General features: G+C 36.0%; 1 protein-coding gene across 1 annotated transcript in view; it reads right to left on the bottom strand.

The window, feature by feature from the left end:
• Positions 1-26,563, bottom strand: part of LOC120534874 (polyamine-modulated factor 1-binding protein 1) — a 373,314-nt gene that overhangs the window by 165,205 nt on the left and 181,546 nt on the right. Inside the window, exons 5-7 of the mRNA XM_039762390.1 lie at positions 6,318-6,395; positions 1,968-2,051; positions 56-202 (exon numbers count right to left, since the gene is read on the bottom strand). Coding sequence (XP_039618324.1) covers positions 56-202; positions 1,968-2,051; positions 6,318-6,395 — 309 coding nt within the window. The remainder of the gene's footprint in view (positions 1-55; positions 203-1,967; positions 2,052-6,317; positions 6,396-26,563) is intronic.

The raw sequence follows: 26,563 nt of genomic DNA, 5'->3' as shown, positions 1-26,563 counted from the left end.
CAGAGAGCAATATGGCCCTAACTTAGCTTAAGCTTTTGACTACAGAGACACTTACTTGGATATGGATCTCTTCATACTTGTGCCTTGTGGTGTGCAGATCTTGCTGTAGCTGTTGAGTTCGAGCTTGGCTGTTCAGTAGCTCTGCCTGCTTCTCTTGGAGGTCTGTCTGTAGCTGAGAGATTCTTTGCTCCTGGACATCCAGCTATCGAACCGCAAGAACAGCACAGTGCACAGAGGAAGTGAAAATCAATCAGCCTAACAAAAGCATTTTACTACAACTTAACTGTAGCCTCTTCTTTACAGCTAAAATGCCTATAGAAAGCTGACTGTCTTTAGTATTTCGTTCCAACTGTTGCAGCCACAAACAAAAGCCTTAACTTGAACATTGGTTACACAACTACATAATAAACCTCACCTACTGAAACGTCACTGCAAGCAAAAAAAAAAAAAAATCAATGAAATTAATTATTAAGAGATATTATTTTGGTTCTCAGAAATTATACATTACTTCATAAAGTACCGCCCTACGGCTGACAAACCAATCCAGAATTCCCAAATGTCAGGTGGAGTTTAATAAAGCATTCATAAACATAGAAAAATCAATTTATTCATAAGAATATATTTACAATGACAACCTATAAATGTAACACTCCAGAAGACTAAGTACATCTAGCGCCATAGGGTCATTAAAGATATGCTAAGTACTGTTTAATATAATGTACTAGCTCTGGTGTCAACCTCATATATCACAGTATTCCCGACAAGACCTTAATTATCACATTCAAATGAGCTACTCACTTTTTAAATAGTAGTTATTAATAAAATAACAGGTAGAGAATAAAAACATTCAGATGTCTGGATCTGTCCTTGAATTTATTCCCTTATCTTGGGACATCCAGCTACTGAAATACAAATATAGCTATTGATTCCCACAAACTGTTTACTTATTTTAATACCATGGAGGGTTATTGGCAAATGCCAAAGTTGAGTGTCGGTCATTAACAGACCCTCCAATATCTTCAGTCTCTGAGCTTCATTTAAAATTTAAAAAGAAAATACCACATTGATTCAAGACGAAGGCCAAAATGAAGTAGTCCGTGTGCAGATTATAGATAGAACAGTTCCAAATATTAAAACCCAAGTAAATAATCCATTTTGACATATTGTTCCACTAAAGATTCCATTACCAGGAGCAAAAAGCAAAAAAATAAAAAATAATCCATCAGATTTGGAATACACAAACTATAAGGGTAAAATTTATCAAATGAATCTTCTTTATTCTCTTGATTTTCAACAGAATCCGCTGGCTGTTTGAGATCCAGTCTAACACCACAATGTCTGTCTTTCTTTCTTTCTTTTCTTTTTCTCACTATTTCTCACTGCCTCCTCTCCCTCTCTTGCTATTCTCCCTCCTAAACTGATCAATACTTCATTTAAATCATGACATTAGCACACTCTAGCTGAAAAATAAAGCGACTGCCCTAATAAACAATAGGCAAAAGCCAAATTTCTAAATTAAAAAAATATGAGATATATATATATATACCTTCTAATATAATACAGGATGAGAAAAATAAACAAAAATAAAGAGAAACTCGAGTGTTTTGTTTAAACTCTAGTAACTCTGGTGCTATACAGATCAATAGTTAATTTAAACCAGGTCATTGGCACATCAGAAATGAAAAATAAAACTAACAGTAGATACCTGGAAACAAAGACATGAAATAAGAAAACCAGCATGTTACCCTTAACAGAAAATTATAATTTTTAAAACAATTTTTGTCATTCATAACCCTGTAGGTGCATAAATAGCCAAAAACACGAGTACCAAAATTCTTTTGCACATTATTAATTTTTTGTAATTTATTCAATATGTCATGGGTATGATTTAAAATACATATATCAATAAAAAAAGAAGGAAAAAAACAATTTTGAATATATTAAAAGTAATTGCCCTTCTTGTTTACCTCAGCAGAGAGGATGTCCCGGGCCTGGTGAGACAGAAGTACATCTCTCCGAAGATTCTCAATGGTAGCATCCCGCCGTGCCAGCTATGTTTAATCCATTTATGTTGGTTTTTTCACATTCCGCACGTAGAAGAACGAAAGAGAAGAGTAAATAATGAGATAAGAGAAAATGAGAGGCAAAAAATAGACTTCTACAGTATTAAATACTAACAGAGCCACCACCAATGTCAACCAATGAGCAATTAGCAAGACAAGACTAAAGTTATTGATCCAGTTTTTAAAGCTAACTAGCCAAGCTGCAGGATTGTGTCTGCTGCTCTGTATTACACCTCGGGGTGGGGGGGGTGGGGTTGTTGCAGGGGAAGGGGGGGTTTGGTTGGAGACTTATTGGCAAGTCCCGTTTTCCCTAGACCCCCAACGCTGAATAGGGAACTGGTCATTACCATTTAGCCTTGTATTGATCTGCTTGCTAAATATCACAGGCTGTTATGGAGTCACACTGAAACACATGCACATACACTGAACATAGTGTCGAAGGCGATTTATACTGCACAACACATTGGGGTAATTCTATGTTACATTTGCTACTGACTTTCAAGATATTATGGATTTTTAAGGCTTTTATACAGTCAGCTGAAGCACTAAGTAGCAAGTTGCCCTCTGTCAGGCTACCATTAAGCAATCAATTGCAATATAAAACATTTAGCAACAGTTAACTTCCACTTAAAAAATATACTGCTAACTTAAACTAAAACTAATTAAACAGTATAGATTTACTGATTGTTGCTTTAGTCATAAATCACAAAAGATCTGTGTTTGAAAGGTATCAGAACTTAACTTTTAGAAGGTTTGCTTTTTGGTTCAGAAGTGCATTTTAAAATACAAAGACATTTGTGTTACTTGCTCATTATATTATTGGGTAGATTATTTATACCTCTAAGTGACATGTTTAAAAGAACTCTACAAGAATCATAATATAATACATTCCATACAAAGTCACATTCATCATAAATTCTAAACTCAGTATTATGCAACACATTAAGGAATGAATAGATTCTCTACCTTAACTTTGCTGTTACAATGTGAAGCAGCATGTCATTGTGGTGTTATGGGTCCACAGCTTGTTGAGCAAAGGCCATTTTTTAAATAAATAATCACCGTGCTCGCGGCTTAGTGAGGGGGCATTGGGCCATAGCAAGCCACGGGGCGATCTGCGGTGTGGGCGTTTCTCACCGAGTGCACAGGTGAGGAACTGCCCACATCCATGATTGTTCCCGTGGCTAATGTGCTGCAGCTGCTATGGCCCCTCGCTGTTTAAAAGAAGCGCGAGTCAGAGAAAGACAAAAAAGGAAAAGAACGAGAGAAAGGAAAAGATGGAGGTTATAGGGAGCGAGGAAGCAAGTCAGTGCGAGAGAGATAGAGACATGCGGAGCGTGTGGGCGAATGAACGAGCGCTCGTGGGCAGCTGCGAGGAAGCCTGGGTGTTAGGCCTACACCCAGGGGTTGTAGCTGATGTCGCTACTGCTGAGCGAGCAGGTATCGGGAGTGACCAGGGAAAGGCGACTGGCCGCAGAAGGCCGGAAAGGCAGTGGGAGTCGCGAGACTTGGTGTTGCAGTCCTTGGTGTGGGCGTCCTAGAGACTAAGGAGTCCAAGTCTCAGGCCTGGGATGAGTGCCAGACCAAAGCCAGGATCGGGAGGACTCCAGACCTGTGTGTGTGAATGGAAAAGGGCAGCTGCAGAGAGAGAGCGTCTCACCTGCTGCAAAGCCTAGTCGGGAGAAGCAGGTGAGACGCCAGTATAGAAGAAGCACCGAGCTTGTCATTGTTTTAAAAACTGCTTCCTGAGGAATGTTTTAACCTTGATTTTAAAGGATTGATTTTCTATTGTTTTTACCTCCACGTGTTTTTTATGGATTATTTATTTATTGAAGAATTTTGAATGACCTGCACTTTTTATTGGACACTTTGTTTTTGTTGATTTGATTTTAATAAAAGCACTATGCACCTTTTTGAACCAGCCCCTTGCTCAAATGTTGTCTCACTGTCTAGCTCACCACGGTTATATCTATCGACAGTGTTGGGTTCAAGGGCTCCCAAATAGCAGAAGGGAGCGTGGAGCCGAACCCACATCGTCACAGTCATATGCTGGTCAGTGCTACTGCACCAGAATCATCACGAAGTTTGCACTATTCCTGCTTCTGCACAGGCTTTTGTCAGTCATCCTCCCTTTTCAAAGATGTGTTTAACAAAATAAGTGGTTACTCAAAATTGGTTCCATATGAGGAAGCGTTTGTAGATGTGTATTTGCTTTTGTGTGACTGTGCCCTGCGAAGGATTGGGACCACATCCAGTATCTGTTTTTATCTTCCACACTATGCTGCCAGTGTAAGTAAACTTCAGCCTGCTGTGAAATAACATTTGGAATGAGCAAGTTCATAAAAAATGTGAACGGATGTTACTTGCAAAATACAAAAGAGAAAATCAACAGGTTGACGTTTTCCATCAGTATGACATTTTAAAATGCACATATGATAAATCCATTATTTTGGGGTGACTGTATTGGTATCCATCATGCTGAATCCATTTCAAGGTAGTGTTCTATAGGAAAGATTTTGTTTTCCACATCAATTGTCAATAAAGACTTTTAAGATACCAATATGGTACACACAGACCTATTTATTGAACATATCTAAAATGTATATTATAATTTTGAGGCTCACACTAGCTGCTGATTCAATGATTTAATATTGGCAACACAACAATACATAAATCCATCACTCAGCATATCATCCAATCATGCAGTGGTACATGCACATAAATGTTAGAGGAAAATTCTAAAGTATCTCTTATTCTATGTTAGTAATGAAAGGAGCTTTTGACCTTTTTTCTGTCCAAATCAAAATGGTTATAAATTATTTGAAAAGGAGAATTTGTAGTTAGTTACAGAGCAATTATAAGGTGTTGTGCTATTACAACTCATTTCAACAGAAAAATGTAGCATTGTTAATTATGAGTGAATATTGTGAGCTTTAAAAATCAAATTGAGCATGTTTTCTGAATTGAAACATTTTGTATAAAAAGGAGTTTTACAAATAAAAGATGAACATTCAGTCCACACGTCAGGAATACCTTTACAACAAATGTTCATCTTTTTACATTTTTTATTTATGAATGTTTATATGTTTACTATTATTTTGATGATATCACATTGCCACTCTCTTCTGTGCTTGTTTTCAATGGACACATCCATTATGGATCTTTGCGTCCAAAAAAATAAAGGCTAAGGACTTGTGCTTGGCCAAATGCATACATTTGATTCTGAATCGGGTTTAGCCCCTTTAGGAGATCAATCTAAAATTGTTTTTATCAACTTCTGTGAACAAATCCAACAATTCTTCTGCCCAACTCTAAAAGAAAGACTTAATTTGACTTTGTTAGAATTTTACTTTCATCCTTTATTATTTTGTCATTTTCTTGTTTCTGTATTTTTGCCCGTTTCCTTGCTCCTGGTTTATGTACATTTTATATTGTGGCACTGTGACATTAGTCTGCTTTAGTTACTGCGCTCTTCAACTCCCCTTATTTGTTTTCCATTTTTGTCAAGGTTTGCAATCTTTGCATTGCCTTTTTTGGATTCTCTGGTTTTTGACCTATAGCTTTGTATTTAGGATGTTGAATTTTAGATTTGTTAATTACTAGCACAGAACAATTCCATTTGCAATATTGTTATTTTGTTCAGTTCTTTGTGCTCTTTCAATTTGTTTATAATGACTCAAATTTCTTTTTTGTAGTGAGAAGACTATTTTTCCTTTTTGAAGATTTTTTTTTTACTAAATTATTTAATGTTATTAAATAAATAATTTGATACATTTAAGTATTCTGTGGGCAAGGCTCTTTGGCAGTTTTGGGCTTGATATCTGGCTGCTTTTGAGGGCCCTTATAATCAAGATGTCTTGGGTCAGCAATGGACCACCATCATTATAATAGTGCAAAATGTGTGACATGGGACAGACTGTGGTATAATTCCTTGACAATAAACAAAAATATTGGTATGAATTTCTTTGATGTACTTTCATATGGATTGAATATTTTGTGAGGCTGATCATTCAATAAGAATAATCTGAATTAGCTGGGAATAAAGCTTTATGCTGTTTTACATGAATTCAAAGCAGACAATGAACCAAAGTTTACAACATTACATTTGAAAGGAGCTGTATAAAACAATAAAACATGTGGTTGACTAGAGGAGCTAATAAATTAGTCATTGAAATAAGTAATTTCTAATAGTGTGCTTGTATAAATCATAGAAATAATGTGTCATGTAGTGCATAGTGCCAGTGTACATCATACCTCAGATTTAAGCATTTCTGTCCCTTGGAATGGAGTCAATTGGTTATCCTGAATGCAAGAAGACTGACCATCATTAACCTGTAAAATAAAATATAACAACAGTGTTGCAGTGAATGTTATTGTAACTTATGAACAGTTCAAGTCTAAAACAATATTGTAATTTCTGTTCTAGTTAACTGTGGTATCAACATATGACCGGCCTGACATGCGAACAACTTGATTTACGACCAAAATTTTTATTTTGATTTACGACCAACATCTTGCGTTACGACCCGAATGCGATCACGTGTATCCGCTTGATGCGATTGTAAACAAACAGCCGAGAGCGTTCGTAAGCTTCAGTCGGAGCCCAGATACATGTGTTTGTGGACGTAATTTCAGTCAGTGCAGTGATTTATCTATATATATAATTCACTAAGACCATGGCAAACAAGACACATAATTGCTAAGGAAGGAAGAGATGGTAACGAAGGTAAAGAAAGCGATTGTTAAGGGATGTTAGCTAGCGGGCTGGTGTGGCACATGATGATGTCATCAGGCTGAGTCAGCACTGGCTTGCTTTGGAGTGTATTATTACAGCAGTTCACAACACGACCAGCTTTGAACTGAGTGCTCAACTTCTGTCATTATTAACTTGAGAAACAGCGATCACAATCGAAATGAAGAAGGAAATTGTGTGGAAATATGAGAGTGCCGTTCGTGACCGATCTCGCTAATATGTACAGCATGTCGAAATCCACCATCTCGACAATTTTACAAAGAAAAGATTTGCATAAGGAGGCTCCTTCTAAACAATAATAACCTTCCATTTCATTCTCCTCCTCCTCCCTTGCTGCAGCCCAAAGATGTCAAATTAAATGGTGAGTACAGTATGAAATTGTTGTTTCTGGTAGGATAGGCACTATTTATAACTTTTTGGTTAGTATATTAGAAAAATTATTGGTGTTTTGGTAAATTATGCACATTATACAACCCTTTTTTATTATGAAGAGGTTAAGTAAGTGTTCCAGTGCGCATTATGGGTATTTCCATTATTTCTTATGGGAAAAATAGTCTTGACTTACAACCAACTTGAGTTACAACCAGCCCTCGTGAACTAATTCAGTTCGTAAGTCAAGGGTCCACTGTATATATATATATATATATATATATATATATATATATATATATATATATATATATATATATATATATATATATATATATATATATATATATATATATATATATATATGCATACATACATACATACATTCACACACATCACTGCAACTCAAAATATGATATAATACAACTTGAGTAATAAGAACCCCTATTTTAAAATGAATACACCATCCATATATTTTCCAATATACTTTACCCAACTGCAAGAATACAGAGGTCAGTAGCATCTTGATGCAAAATTAATTAGATCTATTATTGAAAATGTACTGTATTGCCCTGCACAAAGTACAGCTGGGATTGATGGATCTTCATATAAAGTCCTGTTCTCCTTGGTTTGGAAAGGATGCAATTTTTAAAAATATTTTTTTGTTATTTTTTAAGGTAAGGTAAAGTCCTCTTTTATGAGAAATATAGTGACTTCAATATAGTTACAATAAATGCCCCAACTGCCATGCTTTTGGACAGTTGTTTAAAAGGCATGAATGGCAGCAGATCCAAAGCAAATTCATAATATACTTATACTGTACACTTAACCAACAATTACAACTAAAGAGGGAAAAACTTCTTATAAACATGACAACTGAGCCGCTCGTTTTGTGCCCATAATTGAATTGAAGGTATGTCGGTTTACATCTGGGCCATGTCTGGATGTATCTTATTATTGAGGTACTTGGTCTCTTCTTTATGTATTCAATGTATCATTTTTAAAATATGTGATAAGCAAAACTATTGTTTATACTTTTGAGCTCCATGGCATTATTCCAGAATTGGAGAGGTGCCTACAAGGTCATCCTCTTCAGTTCCAGGATTAATATTACATATGGAAAAAAACAATAAAATAAACATTTTAAAAGATGGTAAATATTTTTTTTTTTATAATTGCTTTTCTAGTCATGTGTAATGAGATGTCACTTTCCTAGACTGAGGTTACCATTACATTTGCAGCAAGTTGGCACAAAATTAGACCAAAGCACACATTCTAGGTGGGCTAAGTGCTACCAAGCAAACCCTGTTTGGAACTTTGAATTAAACAGCCTTCCTTTTCCAAACATGAAATACAATGAAATAGAATAAAATGGATTTAAATATTCTTTTACTGGAAATACTGAGCACATCCAATAAAAAAAATGCACAACTCCAATAAATAACAATTTAAGCGACAGTTTAATAACAGAGTGCATCTCCTCCATATACCCTAAAGGCTCTTGTGCATTTTAAACGGTGCAATGATAATACATGCCTGCAGAAATGATTACTTGCGGGAAATCACTAGCAATAAGGAAATGATGCAGAACCAAAATAAAATTTCCAAAATAAATCATAAACACAGGTCTGAGAATTCGGTTTAATGTATTTAAGTCCCCAAAAATTAAAATGTTGGTTAAAACATTTTCTGTGGTCTTATGACACTTCTGTTTGTGTTTGCTTGCTGATGGCGTAGATCAGGTAATACATTATTTATTATTAAGTTTACTTACGAAAGGACCATCATTTACAAATGCAGTGTGTCATGCTCTTAACTTTTAATTTAATACAAAAATATTATAAATAATAAATAAATTAAAAAAGTGACCTAAAACAGTACTTTTACTTTGTGCCAGATGCTACCTGAAACTGTCTGACTCCTCCTAGGACATACAGCATTGCAGAATTTTTTCATTGCTTAGTGAAAAAAATATTAAATAGAAACGGCTAAACATTACAAACCTTTCCATCACACTGAACTTTCCAGTTGCATGACACATACTGGCCTGATTACATGGACACTGATTATTTTTAACGATAGTTAAGGATGATGTGATCATTTGTTCAACATGTTACCAATTCAAGTACATAAAGGTTTCATGAATATCTTTTAATAATCTTTAAAATTCTGCATATCAGCAGCACTACAAGACTAAGATATTGCACAGAAAGCCCAATGCCTCATTTAGTAGGAGATTATGAAATTAGAACATTTTCATCCAGTCCATTTTTTTCATTAGCCTAGGGTTTTTTCCTCTTTTTTGCAGCAGTGAGCAGCACATTGTTTTGCAGCGGACGATAGATGAAAAACAAGTCACTGAATCAGCAACATTATAATGTAAAATGTAATTAACAGGTCACAGAAAGCAGAATATGCTTCTCGAGACAGTAGTGATTAGGATTGCATCAATTAGTGATAGAAGAAAAGACAAGATGTTGAAAGTTATTAAAAAAAACACTTAATCTATAACATTTATCTTTTCTTCTTTATGTTTTGTTAATGTATACATGAAATATCATAGTATCATATAAACTCCAGTTTTACCCTATCTATTGTTCCTGTAGAATATCTATAACTAGGCAAGGTACCTCTCCCTTGCATCTTAGTAGCTTCTGTAAATATCTCCAAATGGAAGCTGGAAAGAAAAGCATGACATCATCATTTAGAAACACTATTAATAAACACTGTGAATTTGGACAAGTATTTGGAAGATTATGACTTGTTACTTTAAAAATAATAACCATAACAATAGTAATAATAATAAATATTATTTATATAGCAACTTTCTCGTGCTCAAGGATAGCACCTTCCAGTCCAGTGTTTTTTTGTTAATACTGCTGGTTTCCTTAATGTGAATACATATCTTTGAAAGATACATGGGAAATGTGTGCATATCTATTATCTCGCCTCTCCAAAAACTCAATCTTTTTAAATAGATAGCAAGCTGGAACAGTGCTTAACACTGCTGCCTAGAGTCCTAGGATCAAATCCCAAAATGTAGTAAAAAGAAATCCACAATAGAATTGGAAAAGCCATGGCTACAATGGTAATTTAAGCATTACACTCAGCAGAGTTTTATCAATGGAGCTAAAAAGAAAGTTTCAGGGCATCAGAGTCATGAGTTTCAAAAGCAGACACTGTGAGAAAGAGAAGGCTTGGATTAAGAAGAAGTGAGGTGTCTCACAGGCTTTTATATGGCTATAAACCGATGATAGGTACCCTAGCATTTTGTCAGTTAGTGGTAGGGTTTTGAGGGAATAAAAATGGCTTTCATATGCCCTTATGAAGTAAGGATAATAATAGACAAATATCAGCACTACAATAAAAAATTGAATGACAATACAGTATAGCAGCCCATAGATACTGATATTGGGATGTCCAACAATGTGGGTTGGTCTCTAGACCCAAAAGGCACTCCTCATTACGTCTACATAAAGGAAGCCACAAAATTATATATACATATATTGTGGCAGGTGGCTGGCTCCAATGCCAGGCCGGGACGCCCCTTCTGTTAATGTTCCGGGGGAGTAGCCATGGGCTCCTCAGTATCTCCCCCGGGACGCTTGGTGGCAGCCTCCCTGGTTGACGGTGCTGCCTCAGTTTCCCGCAGGGTTCCATGGGAGATGGAGTTCTCCACAACCCTGTGGGGATCTGGGGTGGCCGCCAGGAGGCGCGGCATGGGCCCCTGAGCCCAGCCAGACTAATCTTTAGCCCCACCCGGGAGTGCAATTTGAGAACTTGGCCCAGGTGGGCCTTAAAAGAAACCAGCAACCACCACTCAGGGCCAGAATCGGGAGGAAGAGGACAAGGATGCCTGGAAGGAGTGGTGGTGCCAGAGGAAGAGTGTGGTGTGTGAGTTGTACTTTTGGGACTGTGTTGTGGCTGGAGGGTTCACGGGCCCTCCATCTGAAGAAGAAAAATAAAACTTTTGTGTTATTTATACATGTGCCTCTGTGTGGGTCAGTGCTGGGTCATCCACAGCATCCTCTTTCACTATATATATATATATATATATATATATATATATATATATATATATATATATATATATATATATATATATATATATATATATATATAAATAATTTAAAAACTGAAATAAATATTTTGTGCATTTGTAGATTAAAGAAAACAGTGAGGAAACTGGTGTGTCATGCCACACAATGTTATAAATTACTCAGTGCCTATTATAGATTTAGTGAGGACAAATTATAAAATAGTGCAGAAAATTCTTTACAGGCAGCAGGAAGTGGTCTGCAACTGCTACACAGTATGGATAGGGTGAGATGAGTGTCTGGGAGCAAGCTAGATGAGGCAAGATGCTTAACTGTCAGCAGTCTCCATTCTTTAAATCAGGTGGGTTTCATAAGGATGGCAGACTTTGTTTGGAAATTAATTCAATTGGAAACCATATGCAGGTCTTACAGTGTTGCTGTATTTAATTATTCAATAAACAAGTCTGTTATTGGGATGATCCCATGAAAGTCCTAATGAGAGGACCTCAATTCCCATCAGTCAGCAGGAGTGTGCAGGGGCTGACAAGGGACTGGTGCGTACTTAAATCATCTCAGAAGGAAGCCAAGCAGTAAAGGCAAAAACTGCAGCAGTCCTTGACAGATGCCACTCCAATATCATATGTCACGAAAAGTCGCTTTTATGCGTAATGTTGGAGTGCTTTTTGGAGACTGCATATCCATGTATAATGTAATTCATACGCCACAAATATGCACACCTTAACTAAAAAAAATTCTGCATATTTTATTTATTGCGTATTGCCAAGCATCAAAGTAAAATTTCGGCATTCATCCGATTGGACTCCCAGATTACCGCAAGACATTCATCACACTGACCAAGAGCATAACAATAAAGATGTACCAAGGTAGATAACAAATAACAAATTTCAGTATTTGAGCAAAAATAAGTAAATAAAAACGCTGCTGTCTGAAAACATTTCATTATTATCATGTCCATACTACAGACGTTTTCCCACTAATTCGACAAACTGGCAAGTCCTGTTTTCTGGTTTCTAAAAAAAAAAAAAACAACAAACCTTTATTTAAATAGTGTTTTTGACTTCAGTGGAGACTAAGGCAGGTTTTTAAAACAATTTTTTCAGCATGAGGAGCCACAACCCTTGCACTATGCTAGTGCCCACACAAACAGTCTTAAATACATTACCCATACTGCATGTATAAAAAAAAATAAAAAATAACGGAAGAGACAACTACCGTGGAAAATATATAATAAAACAACAGAAGAATATGTGATAGGACCACAGCTACCTTGAAATTTGCATTATAACATTAAATTGACAAGTATTCCTGATTTTGTGGTAAGCACATTAAATGAATTCTATAAACTTGCAGTCTACTGACAGACAAATAAAGATACCAAAATATTGGGCAATGAATAATACTATTTTCCCCATACACTATTAATAAACATCAGTTTCCACATGATTCATACAAACAGTTTCACATGATAATGGACGATTAGATCTCAGGTCATATCGGTCAAAGATAATGACATATTTTGTTTGATAAGTAAAATACAGGAGGAAAGCAATGGCATTAGTAATATAAGAACATATTCTCTTAAACAAACGAAAGGTTATTTTAAATTGAAACACGCTACCGCATGTGCAGAGTAGAGAAAATGCTAAAAAAATGTATATAAGCCATATTTTGTTAACCTCTACTAACACATTTGTGAAAAATTATAGTTTTTTTTCTTAAAAAAGAAAAAAAAACTCATCCCTTATCAAGCCCTGATCAGTTGTATTCTTCCTTGCTCCGCTGTTTTCAAATCCAATTTCTTCTATATCATCTTTGTGCACATTTATAGGGAGCAGAACACTTGATTATCTCCCTCCTTTCTGACACTTTCCCTAGCCATGGTAATGTATTAAACTAAATGAGGTGTTCTACGGCACACTTTCCAGGCCACTGACTGTTACATAAAGCTATATCTTCTCACAAACTGCACTTGCAACACTGATTGCCAGCACCAGGATCTATGATGTTAACACTTGAATGTTGCCCAATATTTGAATACAAAGGCACACATACGATGTACTCAGCACAGATACAAATTGTCTGATGTTACAAAAACACTAAAAAGGCTACAGTTATGGCATAAGCATGCAACTTCATAAATAAAGTTTAAAGTTCTCCATGTCCTGAAAAGTTTAAGAGGCATCAACTCCATAAGCAGAAATCCAAAGCAAACACTAAAATCTTCTTTACTGTATTCAAACCTCATATTTACTGCTTCTAAACTTATGATTCTGTTTCTAAATATATTAATTTAGCTATTGTAAATGTGACTATTTTGTATGTACTGCTCACTACATTATACTTTTTATATTTGCAACTATTGGATGGAAATTCAGCACCGTTTTAAGTTATTCACTAAAATACTAAAGGTCCCATTTCTTTTTACCCCAGCATAGTAGCTGAGAGTCTAAGAATACAGTTTCCCAGAAATTTCAAGAACTATAAAGTAGAAGAAAACGAACAACCCAAAAGCAAAAATAAAATAGCTAGTGTTGCTCATGTGTAATTTTCAAATATTATGTATGCTTGTGTATGCAGTTCATATCTGTTAAATGCAATTTCAAAGTTGTGAGGGCCAGGGTTTTTCACTGCAGCAAGGGGAGAAGTGTGGGAGCCAAGCTCTAATGGGTACACTAGAGAGCAAACGTACACACCAATGCATGATCCTACCTGGGTGCTCTGGAGTCGCCAATTACCACAACATCTTTTAAAGTCAATGTTATTGGTAAGTTTTATTCATATTTTTAGAGATAATTCAACTATTTATGTGCACTACAACTTAATAACAACTGTGGAGAAAATAAACAATAAACTATATATATATATATATATACTGTATATATATAAATATATATATATATATACACAGTATATATATATATATATATATATACACATATATATATATATATATATATATATATATATATATATATATATACACAGTATATATATACACAGTATATATATATACACAGTATATATATATATATATATATATATATATCAATATGCTGTATATATAATTCTTCTAAACAGTTCATAGTTCTTGTGGTGGCATCCTGATCATTGAGGGTATAAATTATTAGACTGCAATTTTTTCAGAATATTAAAATACAGTTTATAGTGCAGATAGAGGATGATAAAAGATTTTGCCAAGTTTTTGTGCAGCAAGGTCTGCAAGCATATACAGTAATATTTTACTCTAGGAAACATGCGGACCTTTGGTCTGGCGCTACTTTACTTTCTTCTGTGTCACTGTGTCGAGCACTGAACTTTCTATTACAATGTTGTCCGTCAACATTATTCTTTCTCCCATGGCACTGTGTTGATCAGTGTCAGTATCCCGGAGTTTACCATCAGTGTGGCCTGTGCCATGTGCTTCATTGAATTATTAGTAGCTGGCCAGCTGTGCTTTTCCTGTCAGCGACAGTGCATGTCTGTGTCACCTCTAATAGTAAGGCATGTAGCTGTGTTGCTGCCTGCTGCAAAAAATTCTCAAAGCCGAATTCTCTGGTCATTGTGGCCTGCTCGACCAGTTCATGGGTGATATTACGTGTATCGTGACATAAGCTCTCAAATGAGACCAAGATCAAACTTCTAAATCCTGGGGTGGGAGAGTTTTTGAGATAGCCCTTAGCATTTTAAATATATATAGATACATACTGTACGTACAGTATATATACAGTATTTGTGTACTTATTATAAACATATGCCTAATTTAAGACTGAATGCATTAACTTTTCCGTTTTCTCGCTTAAGTTCACTAACACTTCAGCATAAGAAAAAAGACATATTGGTGCATATACCAGTTAATTCTGGACATGCAGCAAATGACTCTTTTAATAGAATACGAAAAAATCCACACCACCTATCCTCATCTTTCATTAGTAATTCAAGTGTTGGAGTGATTGCTGGTGCAATTCACTTGCATGGTGTCATTTACGTTAAATGCTGCATCCCGTGATTTATATATGAATCAAGAACCTAACAAGTCAATTAATCATATATACAAAGCCAAAAAATGTGTTACAATTGCACTTTGCAGTTGGGAACTTGGTCTACCTTAGACTAACATGCACAGTGTAGAACAGTATTAAGAAAGAAAGAGGGAGGTCACGACATCATGGTCCCATTCTCGGTCATGTTCATCAGTTTGCTGTGCTCTGAATGACAAGATTTCCAGATTGTTCAATTGGATGAGGTGCTTACTTAACACCACTGGCTTTTTCACACAGAGTTATGTGAAGGATGTTCCTCAAAAAAATAAATGACTTGGATTTTCTACAGGAGTGGATCCCTATGGTTGAAATAACAATCATGCTGGGAAAGCTTTATTGTGAAACAGAACAAGGCTTGAGTGTCTGAAGAGCAACAAATTGTCCTTGCATTGACATCTATTATGGCATCAAATTAAGCAGAGGTTATAAATACATTTCCTAAAGATTAGTATACTTTGCTTCTCAATTAAATATGACATATGACATTTTTATGTTACGTTACCTGTGCACATTAGTTGGTGCTCCTGTGTTATACCTCAAGAAGGCTCTTGGCTCATTCATTGCATCTGTAAATGCATATTTACCCTGTGTGTGTGGATTTTCATCTAGATACTCCAGTTCTCCCACCACATCCCAAAGATAGGCAGGCTTGGTTCATTATTGACTCTATAAGTGGCACAGTATGCCTTGAGATGGTTCGGTGCCTCATGCACTGCATGTGATGATGCTGGGGTAGACTCCAACACCCTGCAACTGAACTCATATGCAGATCCCAGAGTCGATATTTCGACCCCAGGCACAGGTTCCCTAAATGATGGGGGTTGAGGTCAGGGTGGGGTTCGGTATAGTGGATTGGGGGCCTCATGAATATTAAGCCAACTGAGTCTCCAAATCTGAACCCAATGTGAATGTTTCTTTAGTAAATTACATAGTATGTGCTACCTACTCAGTTGGGATAAAGTTATTAGATTGTGTTGTACATCAGCATTTAGTTTAGTGATGCACATTTTTGTGCCTGTAGGTTGGTTTTGGTTGACACCAAGGATTGGGCTAGAGGTGTCCTTGAACTTGGGAACCATTTATGACTGAAGTAGCTGTGCTACCCATCTAACACAGATTGAAATGTAAGCAATCGATGTAGACTTAGCATTAACATTTGCAGTGCATTATCTATTGGAAAGTATTTTAGAATGTATGATGCAATGAAATGCATTGCATTTGTTATTCCAACAAATGGTATATCACAAACATTTGTTGTAATAAAATGCTTTACTACAAATGTTTGTGATAAGCCATCTGTTAGCATGACAAATGCAATGCATTTTACTGCTACCAATGTTTGAGATATGCAGTCTGTTGGAATGACAGAGAAACAGAATACGGATGGACACAAAGACACACTGACATTTATTCTTTTATTAGTGTGGATTAAATGGGTTCAATAAATAGAAGGATGGGTGGTAAAATTGTACTGTTAGTGACTATTTTTACTTTCATTCTGCTTATTAAAAAGCCAACATTAAACATTAAACAATATGCAGTATGCATTTTTTCTTTTAAATCTCTGTTTTATTCAAAAATGACAATGAAAAATGTGATAACCCAAAAGGTACAGATTTTTTTGCATAGTTTAAGATCAAAAACATAAGAAAACCAGAAAGCAAATAAACAATCCCACAGAACACATTCATAGTGCATGTGCATATACCAATCAATGAGAGTGTGTGCAAGTGTGTATTAAAGGTGTGTGTCTGAGTAAAATGCTGATGTAAAGCTTATCGCTCTCATTCCTCCTTCTCCAGCTCATTCCCTAGTGATCAAATGTGATAGCTAAGGCAATTACTGGAAAAATCACCGCATCATTTCATTTCTGTGCTGCCTAACTTTAATTGCTTAATGCATCCTTTACTGCCACTCTGGTTGCCTGCCTCACAATCCTCCTCCTTTATAGCAGAGCTTTACTCATAATTAAAACTAAAGTTGAACATAAACCAACAAAAGCCAAAGCAGAAAATATATATATATATATATATTTTATATATATACAGTATATGTATATATATAAAATATATATATATATACAGTATATGTATATATATATATATATACAGTATATGTACTATATATATATATATATATATATATATATATATATATATTATTTTGGTTTTTTTTTTAAGTGTAAATATCCGTCTGTCTATATCTCTATGAAAACCTATCAGTTGTAGTCAGGCCCCCATCTCTTCCCTTTTTCTCAGATTAAAGCAGGTTGTTTTTCTTATAGTTGCATTGAGAAGCACTTTCCTCTTAAAATGACCACATTTTACATAGCTTACAATACTCTGTCCCGTTTTAAAAATAAATCTAAGATAAATAATTTAATAAAAGTAAAAAGAAACAATTTTTCAATTACTATACTGCATTTCACTTCTTTCTCAGTAATACAACTGAAATGAAGCAAAATGCATGCTGTCACTTCAGGTGGCCTGCTGCATAGGGCAGGGACAAGCACCAATCTCAGACTCACTAAAATCTAATTTGTTCCTTTCTTAAAGAAGCCCAGTGAGGTCTGGGAAAGAATGCCAGACAGCCTTGTCAAGGGGCTATACTGCAGGAAGTTCCAGGAGGTGCTGAGGGCTCTGGTGAAAAAGGTCTTGCTGGGTACGATCTTCTGGGAACAAGCTAAGTGCATATCCTGGTGTTTTGGTAAGTGCTCAGCCTGGCAATTACTGTTTTCAATGAAAAGCAAGCATTTACTCAGGTTGAAATTCAGGGCTTTAATGTTTTGCAACGTTTCATTTCTTTTAATTCACAAACCACTGACATACTTGTGTAAATGAAGATGTGCAACATGATCACCCTGATATGTCACTCAATAATGTTAAAGTAATTTGATCTAACTTGTCCTCCATTTTTGTTGGAATCCACACTTTAGCTGTCTCATTTTAAAGGATATCTTATTAATCATGGGAAGGCATCCAGACCAGGTTTTTCACAGATACAGAAGATGTTTTCGGAAAACAACCATTTTTTACTTCACTACTTTATTTAGCATTGTTAATAACATTAATGTGAAAACAAGAATATTCATTACACTGTTCATAGAACCAATGCTATAATATATATACTGTATATATATCATTTATGTCCACACACTACCCTGATTATCCCTATCATGTCAAATAACAAAATGACATCAATCCATTACCAAGTCTGCTTAATTCATGTCCTGCTCAAATGGGGGCCAGAGCCCATCCAAGCAGCATCAAGTGCCAGCTCAGTCCATGGCATGGCACACACATTTATACATCCACCCTCACTGGAATGTTGTGGGAGGTAAACTGGAGAGCCCAGAGAAAAGCCTATATGGAGATGGAGAGAATGTGGAAAGTCCACCTCACCTGGAGCTGTGAAACATTCATTCAGTTCAATGTATTTTTGTATTGTGCTCTTTACTAAGTGCAGGCTCAGATTGCATTACAGGTTCACAAATAAAATACTTTTTTACTTGACAAATTACGAATTACATTCACATAAGAACAGAGATTTGTTTAAAAAATGCACTACAACAATCTTGAGAAAAGCATTCACTATGGCACCACCTTGTTACCCATTAGCTAATTCATAAAGCAAATATATAATGCTAAACGTTCCTTTCCAACCTAATAAACATCTTATATTCTACACAGCAGATTTCTACAGTGAACAGCCTCCTAAGTTGGCCTCACAAATAAAGAGCTACAATACATGAATTCACACATTTATACAAACTGAGCAGAGGCAGTTTAAGGGTCTCGTTCAGGGTCACACAGTATGGTTAAGGTGCAACTGAATAAGAAGTCTTTCATTTAAAGTTCCTCACAAATAGTTGTAAGGTTAGCTGGTGACCCCAAATTGGCCAGGGATGACTGTGTCCTTGGGTGAACCTTATAAAAGGCTGCTATTTGGTTCAGAGGTAGCTTTTACTTTGTACCCACTCCTAACAAAGAAAGCTTAAAACTACCCTCAAACTTCCATCCATACCATTCATATATTAGAAGATGAAGAGATAGAGAAATAATGAGACCTGGGAGGTAACTATTCCAGTTAATGGATTAATTTGTCTATAAAGGGAAGTGAGTTTCCCTTCTCACCAAGTAAAGCATGAACTCAGAGTTTTGCCCAGTGTAAGCAAGTGAGGCCACAATCAACAAGCCTCCGGTTAAGTGCTTGTATTGTGCCCAGTGCTGCCAAGCCCTGGCTCTCTACAAACATGTATTGCAAAAATGAATGGATGGACACTCTATGTGAAATGAGACACATCTATTGCATAACACACACACATTTTCCAAATGACTGTGTGTAAGAGGCCACTATGGATTGGAATGGCAGGCCATACATTTCACTGCTAAGTTGCTGCTTTCTTAATTTGTTCTAAATAAGGTAGAAATAAAAAAAAGACAAAATAAGCAATTCCTTTATGAAAACAGGGGGTTTTCATCCCCCCACAATAGTACAATGTACCAAATTCTATGAGTCACTTTACTGTTTATTATGAATGGTCAGTTGTTTTCAATGCATTATTTCTTTGTATTCTCTTGTACTGTCTTACTCATTAAGTAAAGGTCTTGGACAATCCTCACCAATAGCCCAACTTGTTTTTGATTAAAAAGATAATAACATTTTCTGTATGTATGTTTTTTTACACTCAAATATCTGTATGAATGAGTGTGATTACATGCACACATAACTGGGATAAGATGAATAAACTATATAAGGCACGATCCTGGTCTGTTATAAATTTGAGTTTACTGTTTCAACATATTTATCGCAAATAGTTGAATGAAAACTAAACTGATATGTTATTAATATTTTTCTGTTACTGGATTGCATGCAGCACACTCTTCTGCTTAGCTCTGCAAAGGTACTTGTACCTTATACCCAAGTGCTGCTACGATAATAACAACACGCATATTTTTGCTTCAGTAAAATAAGTATTTGGTTATGTTACTCATTGCTTTAAAAAGTAATCAGAATACTTAACAAACTGTACTTTTAATGTGTTACCTTACTGCTCTTAAGAATGTGCTTTTGAGCTTTGCACTGTATGTTCAGCTCATCAACAGAAACTTAGCAGTTTATGAAATACTGAGACAAATTATTTCAACCAGGAGAAGAAATAATGTCATCGCTCCTAGCATTTTTCTCACAAAAATCATTTTGTGAATGCTTCCACCATATTCAACCAGTGGCTGCCAAAAGCATGTGTGACCTTGAGAGATGCTCTGGACACAGTGGCTCCCAATAAAACAAAAGTGATCAAAGCACATAGAAACTCTCCCTGGTTTAATGAAAATACTCGAACTCTTAAATTAGAGTGTCGAAAACTGGAGCGCAGATGGAGAACAACAAAACTACATGTCTTTCAAATTGCATGGACAGAGAGTGTTAATAAATATAAAAAAAGCCCTCTTTAAAGCTCGCTCAGAATACTATTCTACATTAATAGATAGCAATAATAAAAATGAGTAGGAAGTCTTAACTTTAATTACTAAAATGAAGCCCACTACTACACCACTAGATCCAGTGCCAACAAAACTAGTAAAAAGTTCTATGGATATTCTTGCAGCGCCTATTTTAACCATTATCAATAGTTCATTACTGCATGGCACCGTACCTGATGCACTAAAAGTGTCAGTCATTAAACCTTTACTTAAAAAGTCAGACCTAGACCCACACATACTAAATAATTATAGGCCTATTTCAAATTTACCATTTCTCTCTAAAATACTAGAAAAAGTAGTCGCCAGTCAGCTTCAGTCAAACCTTACGCATTACAATTTATTTGAGAAATTCCAGTCTGGTTTTCGCACTGGTCATAGTACAGAAACTGCAGTAACACGGATTGTAAATGACATTCTGATATCCTCTGATGAAGGAAACTCCACTGTAATTATGTTGTTAGACTTAAGTGCAGCATTTGACACCACTGACCATTCTATTTTACTAAACAGGCTAGAAAACGATGTTGGGCTTACAGGCCCCGTGCTTGCTTGGTTTAGTTCTTATTTATCAAATCGATTAAAATATGTACAGAAATGTGCTGACAGTACTCCATCATTATACACAGATGTTCAATATGGTGTCCCACAGGGCTCAGTACTGGGACCTTTACTGTTTTCACTTTACATGCTTCCACTGGGATCTCTCATTAGGAAACATAATGTTAATTTTCACTCGTATGCAGATGACACCCAGTTATACCTTTCATTTAAATCAAATGAAGTTTCTCCGATGTTGTCTTTAAGTAGTTGTGTTAGTGAATTAAAGGAGTGGATGAATGAGAACTACTTGTCTTTAAATACAGATAAAACAGAGATGTTAATTGTTGGAGGGAATGACGCTGATCACAGCAATATTTTGTCATCATTTAACTCAGTTGGAATCCCAATTAATTTTACTGAATCAGCCCGCAATCTAGGAGTTATCTTTGATTCTAGCATGTCATTTAAAGCACATATTACAAAGTTGTCCAAAACATGTTTCTTCCATCTTAAAAATTTTAGGAAATTAAGGCGCTTTCTAAATAAACAGGATTCTGAGAAATTAATTCATGCATTTATCTCTAGTAGGATTGACTACTGCAATGCGGTGTTCACTGGCTGTTCAAACTGTTCTTTATACAGCCTCCAGTTAATCCAAAATGCGGCTGCAAGAATTATTACAAGAACAAGAAAATATGAACACATAACTCCAATTCTTAAATCCTTACACTGGCTCCCGGTTAAATTTAGGGCAGATTTCAAAATCCTCCTTTTAACATATAAAGCATTAAATGGCCGAGGTCCGGCTTACTTGTCTGAATTTATCATGACTTACAAACCTGAGCGCACATTAAGATCTCAAGATGCCGGTCTGCTTATGATTCCAAGGATTAATAAAATTACTGTGGGAGGTCGAGCTTTTAGTTACAGGGCCCCTAAACTGTGGAATGGTCTTCCTGCTTCTATAAGAGATGCCCCTTCGGTCCCAGCCTTTAAATCTTGGCTGAAGACTCACTACTTCAGTTTAGCATATTCTGACTAGAGCTGCTGATTAACTGTACAGACTGCATCTCTGTTGTTAGCCATTAGCACTAAAACATAAGTAACATGATTGTTACAATTTGTTACTAACCCTCACCTATTCTGTTTCTGTTCTCGGTACTCAAATGTGGCAATTGGTGCCACGGCCCACCTGCCAAGTTGTTTGCCTGCCTGTGGTAAAGTCATCCCTGATGGAGGATCACAGGAATCATGGGAAAAGGGGTCCTTTCACCGGACTGGCTGGCCGAGCAACGTTTCAGCCGTGGAATGGCCAAATGGGGAGGCAGCTTGATGGATGAGGTCTCCAGGACTCTAAAAATATCCAAATCTTATTATGTGATATCATCTATTGTTAAATTCTGCTCCGTACTTGTAAAATTTTTATTATTATGCTGTATTAAGGATTTGTTCTGTTCTGTGTATTGTATTGTATTGACCCCCTTCTTTTAACACCCACTGCACGCCCAACCTACCTGGAAAGGGGTCTCTCTTTGAACTGCCTTTCCCAAGGTTTTTTTCATTTTTGCCTACAAGGTTTTTTTTTTTGGGAGTTTTTCCTTGTCTTCTCAGAGAGCCAAGGCTGGGGGGTTGTCAAGAGGCAGGGCCTGTTAAAGCCCATTGCGGCACTTCCTGTGTGATTTTGGGCTATACAAAAATAAACTGTATTGTATTGTATTGTATATGCATTAATTAACAGAGCACAACAGACCTGCACAGACTGCAATATCTTCAACTCTAAACCATTTAAGGGGTTATATAACCAAATAGCTAGGTGTGTTAACCAGGTTTCTCAAAGACTAATAACCTTATTTCTCTAGCTGTAATAAAGGTTTACATGGCATTTTATAACCAAAGTTATTTCGTAATAAAAGAGAATGTAACACTGACTGACACTGACCTTACAGCAATAGCTCTGCGACACTTGGGAGTCTTATATTTTTATAAATTGTTCCTAGTAGTTTTATATTTCTGTAACCTAATTTGAATATTTCCATTTGTAATTTCTAATATTTGTATTCATTTCTAATCTGCGTTTTTTTTTGCTTGTACTCTTAAATGCATTTTGTGATTTAATTGAGAAAACTCTCATAGATTTACTTTGTCAATTCATTTAAAAATTTTAAACATTTAGATTGGGTTCCTATGAATTTTTTTATGCTCACGAATGGAAAGACAGACATGGTAGGTTGTTCTTCTACCATAGCTATTTTAGTCCTTTAAGCACTGTTAGAAGAACTGAACATATATCATATAACAGCACACAGGGTGGTTTTACTGGGAGAATTTTTAAATTGCTTCTGCTTTTGCCACATTGCTGAAAGATGAAAATGTTGTATCAAATGAGAGATTACTGGAGCAGAAATATCTTGGGCATCACACTTGATATAAAAGGACTGCACATTAAAAAACAAAAAAAATCAAGTTCAAGTTGTTGACTGGAGCCTCCTTGTTGACCTCCAAGTGTCAGAATAGGCAAGCACCCTGAAAGTACTTACTCTAATAATAATGGATTGAGAGGGGTATGGGGAATAGGCCCCAGCCTCATACAAAGTGGTCACAGCCAGGGATGAATTTCACACTTTATTGCACATTAGTAGTACAGTGGAACCTCGGGTCACGACCGTAATTCGTTCCAAAACTCTGGTTGCAACCCGATTTGGTCGTGACCCGAACTAATTTCCCCCATAAGATTGTATGTAAATACAATTAATCCGTTCCACACCGTACAAACTTTATGTAAATATAATTTTTTTAAAGATTTTTAAGCACAAAAATAGTTAATTTTAAAAATAGAATGCACAGTGTAATAGTAAACTAAATATAAAAACATTGAATAACACTGAGAAAACCTTGAACAGAGAAAACTAAGTTCATGCTACAGCCTTATGAACCGCTAGCTGTAAACACTTTTTTTTTAAATGAGTTTTATGCACAGGAAAAAAAAGAAAATTTGAAAAACCCTTAACTTATACAAAAACTAACCATAAACAACCAAGAAAACTAACCTTGCAGCAAATCACTATGAATCTTCCTGGCTTTCTCGCATAACATCGCCTTACTTACGCTATCCCCTGCAAGTTGCCTTTCGTTTAACAACACTAGCAACAGTTTTTCCACCTCTTCCAGCACTTGAAGCCTCTGCTTGGTTAGCACTGTAACTCCTTTTGCAACATCAGCTGCTTTAATGGCCTCTTTCTGCTTTAGAATAGTCGAAATCGTAGATTTTGACTTCTTGTACTCGGTGGCAAGATCAGTAACACGAATGCCACGCTCATACTTTTTAATAATTTCTTTATTTAATTAGATTTCAATTTTCTTAGAACCTTTCTTTTGACTAACACTACCACTCTTCACTTGCTTAGAGGCCATGGTTAATTGCAAAATTAATGCAAAAGCACACGAAACAGAAAGAGTTCACAGCAAATGCACGCACGTCTGACTGAGAACCAATGTACATGGACAGACTGAACATGTGCGGAAATCATCGGCGCGTACGAACTGGAAGGGAAACTGGCTTGTTCATCACCCGAGTGTGTGGTCATGACCAGATGCAAAAGTTTCCGAGACGTTCGTGACCCAAGGTTCCACTGTACCGGTAGCAGTATCGTCATGGAAAGGGTAGGTTATGTAGGATCACATTTTGACAAATATAGTTAAGCAGGAATTCAAAGGTGTCTTACTGATATAGTTTCATAACACTAAAGAGCATCTATTACCCCAAATATTACCCTAGAGATTACTGAGGAAATAACTTCTGTCTCAGATTTAAAGGCCACTTCCTGTCACAAATCCAGTGAGCTTGGTGTAATTTGATTGACTGAGACAAAGAGTTGAGGAGCTTGCAGGCCAGATAATGATATGGAGATAGCTGGACACGAGGGGTAAAAGGTTTGACTAGAAACCCACATGGATAAAGAAGAACCTGCTACAGCAGGGTCTAGAGAAACACAGGGTTTACTTTATTGTTTTTCTACCATTGGATATTTTCATTCTTCCTTAAATTAGTACAACCCTGTGTGTTTTGGATGATTAAACCATATAATGGAGTTTTCTGCCTTTATTTCAAGCATTTGTAAAGCAGTAGTAAACAATGGATCAAGCAGCAAATGATTTTAGGGCACACATTCACTTTCCAATACTGTCTCCAATTACCTTGACACAGACACTTCTTGAGGATAGAAAAACACATAAAACACATGGGAAAATTACACAAACTTCATACATCCATTCTTAAATTCATACCGTGTTGCAGTCTGGTTGAAAATCCTATAAATGATAGAATTAATACTGTAAGACAAAATTTTTTTATCTATTTTATTATTTTAACTAAATATAAAGGTAAAATAAAACAACTCCTTCAACTGTATACTTTTTTAGGCACACCCACCTAATGCCAAGTTGGTTACTTATTTGTCATCGAGGATATGGCATTTCAAAAGCATCGATCAGAGATTCCAGCTCATGTTATATCCATATTGAACATTTTCTTATGGACATGTACACTTAAGAGCTTATTGAAATTTTATCCTATGGATGCTTGTGCAAACTGAGAGCTGATGACTGCCTTGGGAGTCTACTACAATACGTTGTATTTATGGTTAGGTTTCCTAAAGGAACACTATATGTGGCATACAGTTATTATCCTACAGAAGAAGTCAACCCTTTCATGAAGATAACACCTTAAATGAAATGGTCTTGTGACCACCACAAGACATATGTAAATATGTGAGAAGAAAGCAAACCCCTTGTTGTTTAATTGCCTTCACTAGCCTGCACAGGTTTCACCATATCTTTGTCCACGTCATATTCTGAATTAACAGTAATAGAAATTAACCTCATAATAAAAACAAACTATACTCTGAAAATTACTGGCATTAAACATGCATCATAAAGTGACATGTGATCCAATAACTGTAAGCCTGAGACTTATACATGTTTTTAAGACATGATGAAATTGTTTTGGAGGGCAATGAGGTGCTTTAGTAAGTGCTGTCATCTTATAGATTCAGTGACTGGAGTTCAAATCCCACACCTGGTTGTTGTACATGTAGAATTTGCACATTCACTCCACATCCTCTTCACAAAAATCAAGCATTTTTCCCATAGCATTCTTCCCATACCTCGAAAGACATAACTGTCAAATTAATTGTCACCTCCAAACTAATTCTGTGCGGATGTGTGCGAGAGTTGGTCTTGTTTTTCTGTCTTGGTCAAA

The sequence above is a fragment of the Polypterus senegalus genome, chromosome 9 (assembly GCF_016835505.1).
Source record: "Polypterus senegalus isolate Bchr_013 chromosome 9, ASM1683550v1, whole genome shotgun sequence".
Lineage (NCBI taxonomy): Eukaryota > Metazoa > Chordata > Cladistia > Polypteriformes > Polypteridae > Polypterus > Polypterus senegalus.
Note: the sequence above shows the minus strand (reverse complement) of the source record. Positions and strands in the feature narration are given on the sequence as shown.